Genomic DNA, 13,222 nt, shown 5'->3' with positions numbered 1-13,222 from the left:
ACTGTTTTGATTACTGTAGTTTTGTAATGTATTTTGAAATCAGGAAGTGTATATGTTCCAGTTTTGTTCTCTTTCAAGATTGTTTTGGCTATTCTGGGCCTCTTGAGATTCCATATGAATTTTAGAATTTTTTTTTTTTTAGTTCTTCAAAAAGGTCCTTGGGAATTTGATAGGGATTGCATTAATTCTGTTGATTGCTTTGGTAATATTGACATTTAACAATGAATCTTACAACCCATGAACATGGGATGTGTTTCCACTTATTTATGTTTTCTTTAATTTTCTTCATCAATGTTTTGTAGTTTTCATTGTTAAAGTCTTTCACTTTGGTTAATCCTATGCATTTTATTATTTTTATGCTATTATAAATGGATTGTTTTTTGTAATTTTCTTTTCAGAATGTTCATTGTGTATCTGTTGAAATTTTAATTGCATAAAATATGTACATCAAATTGGGGAGAATTAATATCATTTTTATTCATAGACTCACCATCCCACAGACATCTCTCTACTTTGTTTTGCTTTTTGCTCCAGGTGGCTGAACCCAAGAAACTACATCACCCAGGATCCCTTGTCTGTTGGGATCCTGATGGGTTGAGCCCGCCAGTGAGGTCAGGTTATTTTTACTGCTCCCTGCTCTATTTCTACACTGGGTTCTGACAGTAGCTGTATTCCCTCTGAGACTAGAACTCCCACAGGGCAGCCTCTCTCCATGGACTCCTTAATTGGACTCCTAGCTTAACTTTCTCTTTATATCTGTCCTTTGGCCTTACATATAATAATGGGTCCCCAATGTTGCTAGTCTGAGTGCTGTACTATTTATTGTTGAGGCCCCTAACTCCTTCCATATCTTTGTAAGTAGTTCTTTCAATACAGTCTCTTCATTTTAACTATCTGGGATGAATTCTGTTTTATGCTAGGATCCCAACAGACACAGCCTCATATTTTTTAAGTTACATTTTCTCATTTCATTGTTGATAATATATCCTCTAACTCTACTGTCAGTGTTATAACATGTCTTTCGATTCTTTGGCGTTTTCTGTGCTAGCAACCATATCATCTGCAACTAAGACAATTTACTTTTTCTATCTATATGCCTTTAATTTCCCTTTCTTGTCCTATTGCAATATCTAGGCTCTTAAGTACAATACTGAATGGTAGTGGAAATAGGAGACTGCTTTTAATGTTTCCTCATGGAACCTGGACACTTTTTATTTACTTACTTTTTGTTATTATAATTAAGCTACTCTATTTCTGTTTTTAAAATTTATCTTTATTGTGGAAAGTATTACAGATGCCCTCCTTCTTTTTCCCCATTGACCCCTTCTAGCCTGCACCCGCCCCCTACCCCAGGTCTTCACCACAATAATTAACAAATGACAAGTGCTGGCGAGGATGTGGAGAAAAGGGAATCCTAGTATACTGCTGATGGGAATGTGGATTAGTGTAACCACTATGAAAACCAGTATGGCTTTTCCTCAAAAAATTAAATGTGGAACTGCCATTTGACCCAGTGATCCTACTTCTAGGCATATATCCTACCAACCCTGAAACAGTAATCAGAAATAATATATGCACCCCTATGTTCATAGCAGCACAATTTCTAAGATCTGGAAACAGCCAAGTGCCCATCAGTAAATGAATGGATAAAAAAGTTGTGGTACATTTACACCATGGAATACTATGGAGTAGTAAAAAATAAGGATCTCTTACCCTTTGAGAAAGCATGGAGGGACCTGGAGAGTATTATGCTAAGTGAAATAAGCCAATCAGAGAAAGACAAGTATCACATGATCTCACTCATATGTGGAATCTAAGGAAGAAAATAAACTGATGAACAAAATAGATCCAGAGACATAGAAGCATGGAACAGATTGACAAATCTCAGAGGGAAGGGGGGCGGGGGTGAGATTAACCGAAGAATGTATATGCACATATGCATAACCGTTGGATGCAGGGAGATTTTAAACTGCTGCTGCAATTTCTTGAGTAGTTACTACACTATTCAAGTTCTCCACTTCTTTTGGAGTCAGTTTTGGTAGATACTTTTTGTATGCAATAAATCAGTACCTATTATTTATTTTTTAAAAGCAAATCAGTGAAGAAAAGATCAGAAACATTTGATTCACTTATGTATTTGTGAATGAAAAAAAAATTATAATGCAAATTCTGTCATTAAAAAACTTAGGTACAAATTATAACATTACAGGTAGATAACCTCTTTTTTGTTTGTTTTGTTTCACATGGAAACCTTAAATAAAGAGTCAATTGATTTCAAGAGATCTAAGTATGAGTACTCCTAGAAAATATTACACAAATTGGAGGCATCTTGGAGTTTTTAAAGTATATTTCAATACTTAAATTTGTGTGCATGCTTTAAACAACTAGTTATATTTCAAAAATGGGAGAACCTAAACATAGTGTATGATAAGCACCAGCATTTAAGTTTCTGTCGTTAATATCAGTCTGTCACAGCACTTGTAACCGTGCTGTGCCGAAACATGTTATGATACAGTTGAATCATTAAATATCATACCCCTCACCCCCAGAGTTAATACTGTGAAATTAAGTATTTAAGCATAATCAGTTATGGGCAGCCTCTTTTATAAATTGCTGTTTAGCAATACACACACTGTCTCAAAGATGAATGCTTACAGGTAGGCATTCAGTTATACCAATAAAATAGCATGTCCTGAAAATATGGGCACATTTTAAGACAATTTTGTTAACCATTAATAGTCCCACAGTAAGAACCCACTTTAAAAGCAAAAGAAAATTTAATCATCTAGTAGATGATTGATTCAACATAGTTCCCAGGGAACAGACCAGTCACTCGATTGCAGGCTCCTTCATGCCAGCCGTCGTCATTCTTCTTTATTGCATACACGTTGCACCCTCCATAAACGATCGCTCATCATCCTTGTCTTTCATATCACATATTGCCACAACTTTCTCAGTACAATGATTGGATGGTTATACTGAACTACTGCGGCCTCCTTGTCTTCATGACCCACTGGAGGTGGAGGCGGCGGTGGTGGAATGTCATCTGGTGGAGGGGGTGGTGGTGGAGTTGGACTATCAGCAACCGGTCCAGTGGCGGGTGGCGAAGATGTAGGCATGGCAGAGGGAATGCCAGTACTGCTGGTGCCACTGCTTTCTCAGCTGCCACTTCTCCCACCACTTCCACTGTGTGTCCTCGGTCTCTGGCTTAGGGAAGCTGTCCTGCCTAAGCCGCGCTGACCTCCACGCCTCGCAGGACTTGCCATGTAGTCATTCATTAGGAGCTGCTGGGGGTTTAACAGGTTCCAGGGTTTTGTAAGGAGTGTTTCTTCCCGCATTCCCTGGCCTGACGTGGGAGGACTTGTCTCAGCCGTGCACCAGTTCTTGCAGGCTGACTATGTCCGTGCTTGACACCGTGGCCCTCATCGTCCAGAACTGTATAGTCCATAGGTTTCCGAATACACCTGACAAGGTGCTTCATATTTGCAGGTGCTATTATTTTGTGAGTTCTTTTTTTGTTTTGTTTTGTTTTGTTAATCCTCACTGGAAGATATTTTTCCCCATTGATATTTTAGAGAGGGTGGAAGGGAAGAGGTGTGTGTGTGGGGGCTGGGGGGAGAGAGAGAGGGGAAACATCAATGAGAGAAACACATTGATTGGTTGCCTCCCGCACACATCTGATGGGGGCTGGAGATTGAAACTGCAACCCAGGTGCATGCCCTTGACCGGGATGGAACCCATGACCCTCCAGTGCACAGGCCAACGCTCTAACCACTGGACACACTGGCCCGGACAATTTTGTGGGTTCTTGATGTATTCTTATTTGTTGTCAAAATACCAGTCTCTCTTCAAGCCTCTTTTTCTTATGAATGTCCACCGTCCTTGAGATACGATTGATGGAAGACTCGTTTTCCGAGGCTGAGAGCCTTGGATGTCCAGCAGTTAGAGCACATCGTTGGCCAGTGCATTTATTCGATAAACAACACTAGCTAGGGTTGGGTTGTGTAGGCTGTGCTCTCTTTAAAGCTCTTCTCCTGTCTGTCGCCTGTATGTAGCTGTTTTCGCAGTAGTCTGCCACCCGGGTCAGGTTCTGGTACCTCTCTATCAGCGCCCTCTTCCCAGATGGCATCTCCTCCTCTGGTAACATCTGCAGCTCTGCCGTTCCTCCCACTCCGCATTGCCTCCTCTGGTGTTAAAGCGACAGGCAGCAAGGTCTCGGAGGTTCCCAGCAGCTCACAGCCCAGATACAAACTGCCTACCACCCTCCTGCCTGCCAGATTAAAAATAATTTTTTTAATTGATTTCAGAGGGAAAGGGAGAGAGGAGAGAGATAGACACATCAATGATGAGAGAGAATCATCTGTTGGTTGCCTCCTGCATGCCCCCTATTGAGGATGGAGCCTGCAACCTGGGCACGTGCCCTGGTCAGGAATCGAACCTTGACCTCTTGGTTCATAGACTGACACTCAACCACTGAGCCACACCAGTTGGGTTAAATTTTTATTTTAGACATTTGTTATTTCTTATTTCAAATTTATTGGTATGAAATTATTGGTAATACTTTCTTGTCTTTTTAGTCTCAATTTTACTAGCAATTTTGTAACTTTTTTTCTTAATGTAGTTTATTTGTGCTTTAACTCTTCTTTTTTCTTAAATCTTACTAGAGATTTGTCTGTTGTGCTAGTTTTGGATTTGTTGAACCTCTTATGGTATATTTGTGTTCTATTTTATTATTTCTGTTTCTATCCTGGCATAGCCTATCACTTTTATAACATTTAGATCTAAATTATTAATTTTATTCTGATTTGTTCTTTCATTCATAAAATATGTAGTAGTGCTTTTAATTTCCATATGTATGAGGATTTTTCATTTATATTTTTATTATTAAATTATAATTTAAGTATATGGTAGTCAGAGAATATATCTACATGATAATCATTTAGAATTTATTGAGACTTTATGATCTTGTGTATTGGCAGTTTTTGTAAATGTCCTACTTGTGCTTGAGGAGAATGGTTAATCTTTAATTATTGGATGGAGACATTTATATTTGTTCATTGGATACAGCTGGGTAATTTTGTTGTTCAAACCTCTGGTTATCTCTATCTTTGCTGGCTTTCTGTCTGCTTGGTCTGCCAGTAATAAGTAAGTGTGTAGATTTGTTCATTTCTCTCAGAGGTCCTATTGCTTTTTATTTTATACATTGTTGAGGTGATTTTATTAGATTCATATGTGATTAGAATTGTTGTCTTCTTCATAAATTGAATCTTCTATCACTATATAGTGGGTTTCTCTCCATAATGATACTTTGGGCCTTAAGATCTATGTATTTTATTTTACCAAAGCTATATCAGCTTGCTTTTAGCTGTAGTAAGACTTGAATATAAACTTTTTGTGTGTTCTTATCCTTTAGGTATATCTCTTATAACAGCACATAGCTGTTACTTTTGTTTTTGTTAAATCAAATTTGATAATCTCTTGACTCTTAACGGGTAACTCACCAGTTATTCTAGTTACCTTTATTGTAATTAATGAAATATTTGGACTTTTTTCTACAGTCTTTTATCTGTCATATATTTGTGTTTTTCTCTTCCTTTTTGGTTTTTAAAATAAATGATTCCTCCTTCTTCCTATCAAGACAAGAACTTTAACCCAGTTGTTTCCCCTTGATTTTGCCAACCCCTCATCTCCAATGATTGTTGATATTTTCTAGAACTTTCTCATGGGTTATTATGAATAGTTTTCCCCTGTGTCTCTCCTAAGTACACTGTCCATCATTTAAGATAACAACAAACTGTACCAAGGTATTTGATCATCCATAATTGTTGTAGCACCTTCTGAATTTATTTTTTATCTTATTTATTTCCTCTAACAGTTTTTTGATGTGGGTCTAATGGTGAATCTAATTTTGATAGTAAATCTGATTAAATCTGGCAAGCCAGGCAGTTTTTATAATGTTTTGAAGTAGCCGAGTAGTAGTTTAAAATGTTATTTGGGTGCATATACAATTTGGGTTCAGGGTTCACCCCTTTATTATGTTAAGAATGTTGCCCTAACTGGTTTGGCTCAGTGGATAGAGTGTTGGCCTGTGCACTGAAGGATCCCGGGTTTGATTCCGGTCAAGGGCATGTACCTTGGTTGCGGGCACATCCCAGTAGGAGGTGTGCAGGAGGCAGCTGATCGATGTTTCTCTCTCATCGATATTTCTAACTCTCTATCCCTCTTCCTTCCTCTCTGTAAAAAAAAATCAATAAAAAATATATTTTTTAAAAAAGAATGTCCCTGCATTGTCTTCTTACACCAGTATGCTGTTGGGAAAAGTCTAGTGTCAGTCTGCTCCTTGCTATTGGTAGGTGATATGCTCTCTTCCCCTAGAAGTTATTATAACGTTTTCTTTTACCTGGTTTTATTAAATTTTACTATATGTCTAAAATAGGCTGTTCCTTGTCTGTTCTGTTTCCATTCCATGAAAGTGTTCTTTCAGTACTAAGCCATCCGTTTTAAATATGGGGAACATTTTCTCCTTATTTCTCCATTATTTCCTTCTCTCCAGTTTAATCTTTTTTCCTGGGACCGCTGTTGTCTGGATGTTGCCCCTTCTGCTTATAGCCTCCACAGCTCTTCAATTATATTTTGATTTTTTAATCTCTTCTTCATGTTTTCTGGGAGAGCTCTTTAATCCTAACTCACCAGTATTTTCTGTGTCCATACCACTGCTCATCTTATTTCTTATGTTCCTTATTTTACAACTATGTTCTTACTTAATATTTCCCCCTTGTTTTTTAAAATGAAAATTTTTGTTTTATATTATAAATATCCTTTTTTAAACTGTATTTATTATGTCTATTTTATTTGCTTGATTTATCTGTTTTAATCTTATTTCTTCTGTTGGTATATATTTTAGATATTTTTGGGGGGGGTATTTGTTATAGTTCTCAAGGGATTCCTTAGTTTAGCCTGTAAGTTTGCTTCCCTAGAATATTAGCTATTCTGTATGACACTAGAAACATTCAATATACATCGCAATTTTCAAGAAAGGAGATGTCAAGGAGTGCAGTAACCATAGGACCACTGCTCTAATGTCCTAAGCAAGTAAAGTGATGCTCAAGGTGATGCGACGAAGGCCTCTACCTCACACGGAGCAAGAAAAGCCAGATGTTCAAACTGGATTCTGAAAAAGAAGAGGCACTTGAGATTTCAGTGTGAACATTGGTTGGATATGGGAGAGCTCCAGGGAATTTCAGGTTTTACAAACTACAGTAAAGCCTTCGATTATGTGGATCTTGAAAAGCTCTGGGTTGCTCTGGAAGAACTGGGTGTGTCCCAGCACTTGATTATCCTGAAGCGTAATCTATATTGTGGACAGGAAGCCACCGTCAGGATAGAATACAGAGAGACAGAATGGTTTGCTATTGGCAAAGGTGCCAGACGAAGGTGCATTTTATCTCTCTGTTTCATCTGTACACATACTGTACATACAAAAAAACTGGGCTAGACTAAACTCAGAGGAAGAAGGAGTGAAAATTGGTAGAAGAAATATCAATAAGCTAAGATATGCAGATGACACCCTCTTACTTGCAGCAAGTACCAATGATTTGAAACGACTTCTGATGAAAGTGGAAGAAGAAAGTGCCAAATCAGGACTTTATTTGAACACCAAGAAGACAAAAATCATAACCATAGAAGTACACAACTTTAGCATAGACAAAGGAGACATTGAAATTGTTTAAGGTTTCACTTACCTTGGTTCAGCATCAAGTCAAATGGATACTGCAGCCAAGAAATCAAGAGAAGGCTGAGACTCACAAGGGCCCTGAAAGAATTAGGAAAGATCTTCAAGGGCAATGATGTGTCATAGAGACCAAGGCTAAGATCATCCACACCCTCATATTCCCAATTGCTAAGTATGGATGCAAAAGTTGGACAGTGAAGAAGGCTGATAGGGGAAAATATTGATTCATTTGAAAGATGGAGCTGGAGAGCTTCACAGATACCGCAGACCCCCAGGAAGAGGAACAAGTGGGTCCAAGAGCACATTAAACCCGAAACATCACTGGAGGCAAAAAATGCCAAAGCGGACACTCTTCGACCATGTCTGTTCTTTGGAAAAGACAGTGATGCTGGGGAAATAGGAGGCAGCAGGAAAGGAGGAAGACCAAACCTGAGATGGCTGACTTCATAACAGCAGCCATGGGCCTGCGTCTGCAGGAGCGGAGCAGGGCTGTTGAGGGCAGGATATGGGTGTCAGTCATTCATGGCGTCATCAGGAGTCAGAGTGACTCAGTGGCACATCACCCACATGACACTGCTTCATGGAAAAAGGGTTAAGGCCAGAGTTTAGTTTTTGGTAGGCACAGGGAGCTCAAGATCCCAGACCGCCTCCATTGTTCACTCGTGTTTGTCTCCCCCTGCACGACCAGCATGGCTGGGCACTGCGCAGCTCCAGGTCATACTGCTCATTTAGCTTATGAGAGTGGCACCTGGACTTAGGGAACGTGGCAGTCCTGTGGGTCTTCACCTTCAAACCTCAGGGAGAAGCAGGTTTGGAAGGAGCCCTGGGGCTTTGGCAGGCAGAGGAATGAATGCAGGAGGTTGGTAGGTCCCCACCTGTGTCTTCAGCTCCTCCTCTAGTGGGCCTCGGGCAGCTCCCCCGAGTTTACCACCAGTGGCTGCTGAGCTAGTCCTGGGGCGCGTGCCACTGATTCCTTCAGTAAGGGGACAAGCAGTGGTTGTTCTGAGGCATCAGCGGGTGAGGGCAAGAAGGGAGTTGAACTGCCTTGCTTACCATCATTGCTGACATTCTCTGCCGGCACCTTCAACCAAGACTACAACCCCCTCCGCCCCGTCCCCCGCCGTCCCCACATACTAGTTCAGAAGACCAGGCCGTCTTCCTATGAGTTCTCTAGATTTTCTTTAATTAATGTCCCGGATTCTGTGTTTCTCCAGAATCCCTCTGTGTAGGGAACCAACAACTACTGCTAATTTTCCATGTTGGCAGAGCCCCAGGGTAAAGCTTCCCCCCCTCCCCTTTTTTTAAAACAATTTTTCTTTTTAAAATTTTACTTTCCTATTACAACAGTAATACATGTTTATTTTAGGTAAGCAAAAACAATATATAACTACTACCCAGTTGTAACCACTGTCAACATTTTGGTGTTTCATTTAGTTTTAAACTACTGGATGTTGTTTTTTATTTAACCCCTCCTCCCCCATAACAGCTGATATTCAATATTATTTTATGTTAGTTTCAGGGTACAGCATCGTGGTTAGACAATTACATAACTTATGATCCCCCGACACAATACATAGTTATTATAATATTATTGACTGAATGTATTCCATATGCTGTACTTTACATCCTTGTGACTAGTATTTTGTAACTACCGATTGTACTTTTAATCTCTTCACCTTTTTCACCTAGCCACCCAATCCTCTTTCAGTCTGGCAACTATCCGTCTGTTCTCTGTATCTGAGTCTTTTTCTGCTTTGTTGAGCATGTATTTTGTTCTTTAGAATCCATATATAAGGGAAATCCTATTAACTGCTGTTTTTAACCTGCTCTCTGAACTTAATATAGCATGTGTATCTCCCAACAGCCGAACATATTATTCTGTAGAGTCATTTTTGTTTGCATAATATTCCATCATCTAAACAAAGCATAATTTAGCCAGTTTTCTATTGTTGGGTATCAGAATGATTTCCAGCTGTCTTATGCACTGCTGTCTACTAAACATCTTCGTACTAAATATTGTTCACATCTATACTTATTTCCTTAGGTAAATTCTTAGACTTGGAATTTCAGGTCCAATGCTTTACCATACATGTCTCTCCAGAAAGGCGGTATAATATTAGCCTTATACCCGGAACATGTGCACTTCTGCACAGCCCTCCCCAAACTGATGCTTAAATGTGTCATCTTCTGCTGCCTTTTGTGCAATCTTTTCCCCAATTTTCATCTGGGCACTTCACTCCTGGCTTCTGCTCTCATGCAGAGATAAGCTGATTCTTCACCAAGATTCATGAATTCAAGTGGTTTGAAATAAATTTTATCTCCAGACAAGTAAATGTAAAAATCACCTATAATAATACTACTGATCAAAGAAAACCATGGTGGACATTTTGACACAGTATCCTTTCTCTAGATTTTATTGGATTTAAATGTCAGTAGGTGGTGTTTTTTTATTCTTGTTCTTTTGTGTACATTCTGGGAGAATTGTGTTGTACTCCAATTTGCTCATTTGCTCTTCATATGTGTCCATTCTGCTTTCTCATTAAGTTTTTTTCTTTCTACACTATATATTTTACAACTATATATATATATATATATATATATATATATATATATATATATATTCTAACTTTCCATAATGAATATATCTTTCTATAACTATATATATTTTATTTTTAAGAGTGCTAATAAGTTATTTTTCTCATTTCAGAATGTAATATTTAACTCCTGGAGGATATTAACTTTGATTTTTTTGTATTAAAATATAATTGACATATAACATTGTATTAGCACCTGTGAGCTAGTTATTAAGAGCATCGTTCTGGGGTCACATACACATGGATTTGGCTCTCGGCTCTTCCTCTGACTAGCTGTGTGCTTTGTCATTTTCTCACTTCTCTGAGCCTTTCTTCTCTTGCCTTTTCAATGGGATCATTATTATCGTGACACTTCAATGAGCTCAGGCACCCAAGCCCTCAGCAGAGCCTCTTGCAGAGTGAACACGCAGTGTTTAATCTTCTGGTTAGTTTTATCATTGTTTTTATTCTTGTTTCTGATTAAGCTGAGCCTGGTTAGTTGAGGTCCATCCATGTTACTTGGACTCGCCCTCTCTTGGCCTCACCAAGAGCAAGTAGGCTGATGCCTCCTCCTCTCTTCCTGCAGCCCAGCTCCATCGGCTGGAGGGGCTGAGGACCATCGGCGTCACCACCAATGGCATCAACCTCGCCCGCCTGCTGCCTCAGCTCCAGAAAGCTGGTCTCAGTGCCATCAACATCAGCCTGGACACGCTGGTGCCAGCCAAGTTTGAGTTCATCGTCCGCAGGAAAGGTGACCGTGCAGCTCCCAATGGAGGTGCCCTCCGAGGCCCCGGAGCTGGGGCTGGGGCCAGAGGCCTGGGCTCTCTCTCACCCTTGGTGTCTTGGCTAAGGATAATCCTGGGCTTCACCCCTCACCCTCTCTAAATGCCCCTTGTCTTTGTAGCCACAGCCCTGAAGGCCTTTGGGGGTCAGATGCTAAGAGCTATGGTGACCAACCTCCCTGTGCTCTGTCCCCCGTTTGCTCATGACTGGGCTGAATTGGTTGCCCTGTGATGAGTTCTGCAGAGATGTGGGGCCGCCCAGGGTGGAAGCAGCAGCCCTGAGGTGCCAGGATCAGGGCCAGCACTGCCAGGTGGGGGTCCCTCAGCAGCCCCCAAGGGTGCTCCCTGTGCCCATCCTGGATGTAAGCCTCTCCCGTCATCCCTGCAGCAGGGACTCCCGCAGCCTCCTCCCACTGGGCTTCATTGGGGAGGGCAGGGCGAGAGGGAGACCTGCCACAGTCCCTGTGGTCTCGGGCCGTGGGCTGCACATTGGGACAGAGGTTCCGGCCTCTCCCTGTGCCTCCCTGTTTACAGCCCTCCGTGTGCTGAAGTGCTCGCGGGGCCTCGCCCTCCGTGAAGCCCGCTCCAGGCACTGGGAGGGGACAGACACACAGGACATTGCCCTGCGGGACAGGCTACTGAAGAGGTGTGAGGCCACTAGGTTTGTGGTGCCCATTGAAGTGCCAGCGAGGGAGGGAGGGCTGCCGCACATTCCTCCCCTTGCCCTCCTTCACCGGGCCCGTCCAGAAAGGCTGCAGGGACAATGAAGGCCATTCCCAGGCCACCCGCTCTCAGCCGACATCCTGGCTGGGAATCCCATGTGATCTGCAGCCTCTGCGGGCTGTGGGCGGGTGAGACCGGCAGGCAGTGGGTGCAGGAGTGAGCTAAGGGGGCTGAGGGGGGTGAGGGGAGGACAGGCCAGCCTGGGTAAGCACAGAGACAGGTGAGAACCACATGCATGGGGATCGCTCGCCAGCCCTGACACAGCCGCGCACAGCAGGTGCTAGTGAGAACATGTAGATTATGTGAACGGACAGGCTGTTGGGGAGAAAGCCTGGATACGGGGCCAGGAGCCTGTGTTCTGAGATGTGGTGTGCAGCAGCCGGCAGGGCCCTGCTTCTCTGGCCTCAGTTCCCTCTCAGGACCGAGAAGGCCCCCCAGGTCTGCGTTGCACACTACAGCCCAGGGGTCAGACCCAGCCCCTGCCTGCTTTTAACAGCCTGTGAACCAAGAATGGGCTTTGCAGGTAACATTTGCGATCAGTTTAATGATAGGGAGCATTGACTAGGAACCCCAACCAAGCAAAATATTATCCTTGTAAAAATAATTTCTTCCATCCCATACGTGGACCTGTATTACCAAAAACTATTCTCAATTATTATCATATTGTGAATTGCGTCAATGAAATCTTTATGGCATACACCTACATAATACCCTCAATTTTGCCTCTTGGCCTGCAAAACCTAGAATATTTACGATCTGGCCCTTTACAGAAAACGGTCGTTGGCCAGGCCCCAGTGGTCTCAGAGATGCCTTACTTTCCAGGGCTGTGAGGGAGGAGCCGGGAGAGGGAGGAGTTCCTGACCGTTTCTCTTCCTCCCACAGGCTTCCACAAGGTCATGGAGGGCATCCACAAGGCCATCGAGCTGGGCTACAGCCCCGTGAAGGTGAGGGCGGGCCACTGCTCTGTCCCTCCACCCTGGCTTGGCCTTTCCCTGTCAGCTCCTGGCCACCACTTCCCTACCCACTGCATCCAGCCCTGCCCCTCACAACGCAAGGGAGGGCAGAACTGTGACCCCCGTGGATTCCCCAAACCCAAGGAGAGCTGTGGGGTGAAGGGCAAGGACCGGGACCTCCACTGGAGAGCCCAGGCAGGTCCCAGACCCCCAAAGGTCACCCCTGCAAAGCAGCCCCGAGGGGCAGCGCTCATGGTCCCTTCATCCCGGGCAGGTGAACTGCGTGGTGATGCGCGGCCTGAACGAGGACGAGCTCCTGGACTTTGTGGCCTTGACCGAGGGCCTCCCCTTGGACGTGCGCTTCATAGAGTACATGCCCTTTGATGGTCAGTGATGGGGGTGCGGAGGGAAGAGGAGGCCGGGCCTGCGGGCAGAGCATGGAGCCCCCGTGAAGGGTGT

At 42.7% G+C, this 13,222-nt stretch overlaps 1 protein-coding gene and 1 pseudogene across 4 annotated transcripts in view; one reads left to right on the top strand and one right to left on the bottom strand.

Annotated features, from left to right (window-relative positions):
- MOCS1 (molybdenum cofactor synthesis 1) overlaps nucleotides 1-13,222 on the top strand; it is a 35,410-nt gene that overhangs the window by 15,453 nt on the left and 6,735 nt on the right. For all 3 annotated transcript variants that reach the window (XM_081095047.1, XM_081095046.1, XM_081095048.1), the window contains exons 4-6: nucleotides 10,892-11,056; nucleotides 12,693-12,754; nucleotides 13,038-13,149. In XM_081095047.1, the coding sequence (XP_080951173.1) occupies nucleotides 10,892-11,056; nucleotides 12,693-12,754; nucleotides 13,038-13,149 (339 nt within the window). The remainder of the gene's footprint in view (nucleotides 1-10,891; nucleotides 11,057-12,692; nucleotides 12,755-13,037; nucleotides 13,150-13,222) is intronic.
- LOC308521493 (abl interactor 1-like) lies at nucleotides 2,786-3,505 on the bottom strand (annotated as a pseudogene). Its single transcript has one exon. The product of its transcript is annotated as an abl interactor 1-like (transcript).

This window comes from Myotis nattereri, assembly GCF_964212035.1.
Source record: "Myotis nattereri genome assembly, chromosome: 6".
Classification (NCBI taxonomy): domain Eukaryota; kingdom Metazoa; phylum Chordata; class Mammalia; order Chiroptera; family Vespertilionidae; genus Myotis; species Myotis nattereri.
This window is presented reverse-complemented; position numbering and strand designations above follow the sequence as displayed.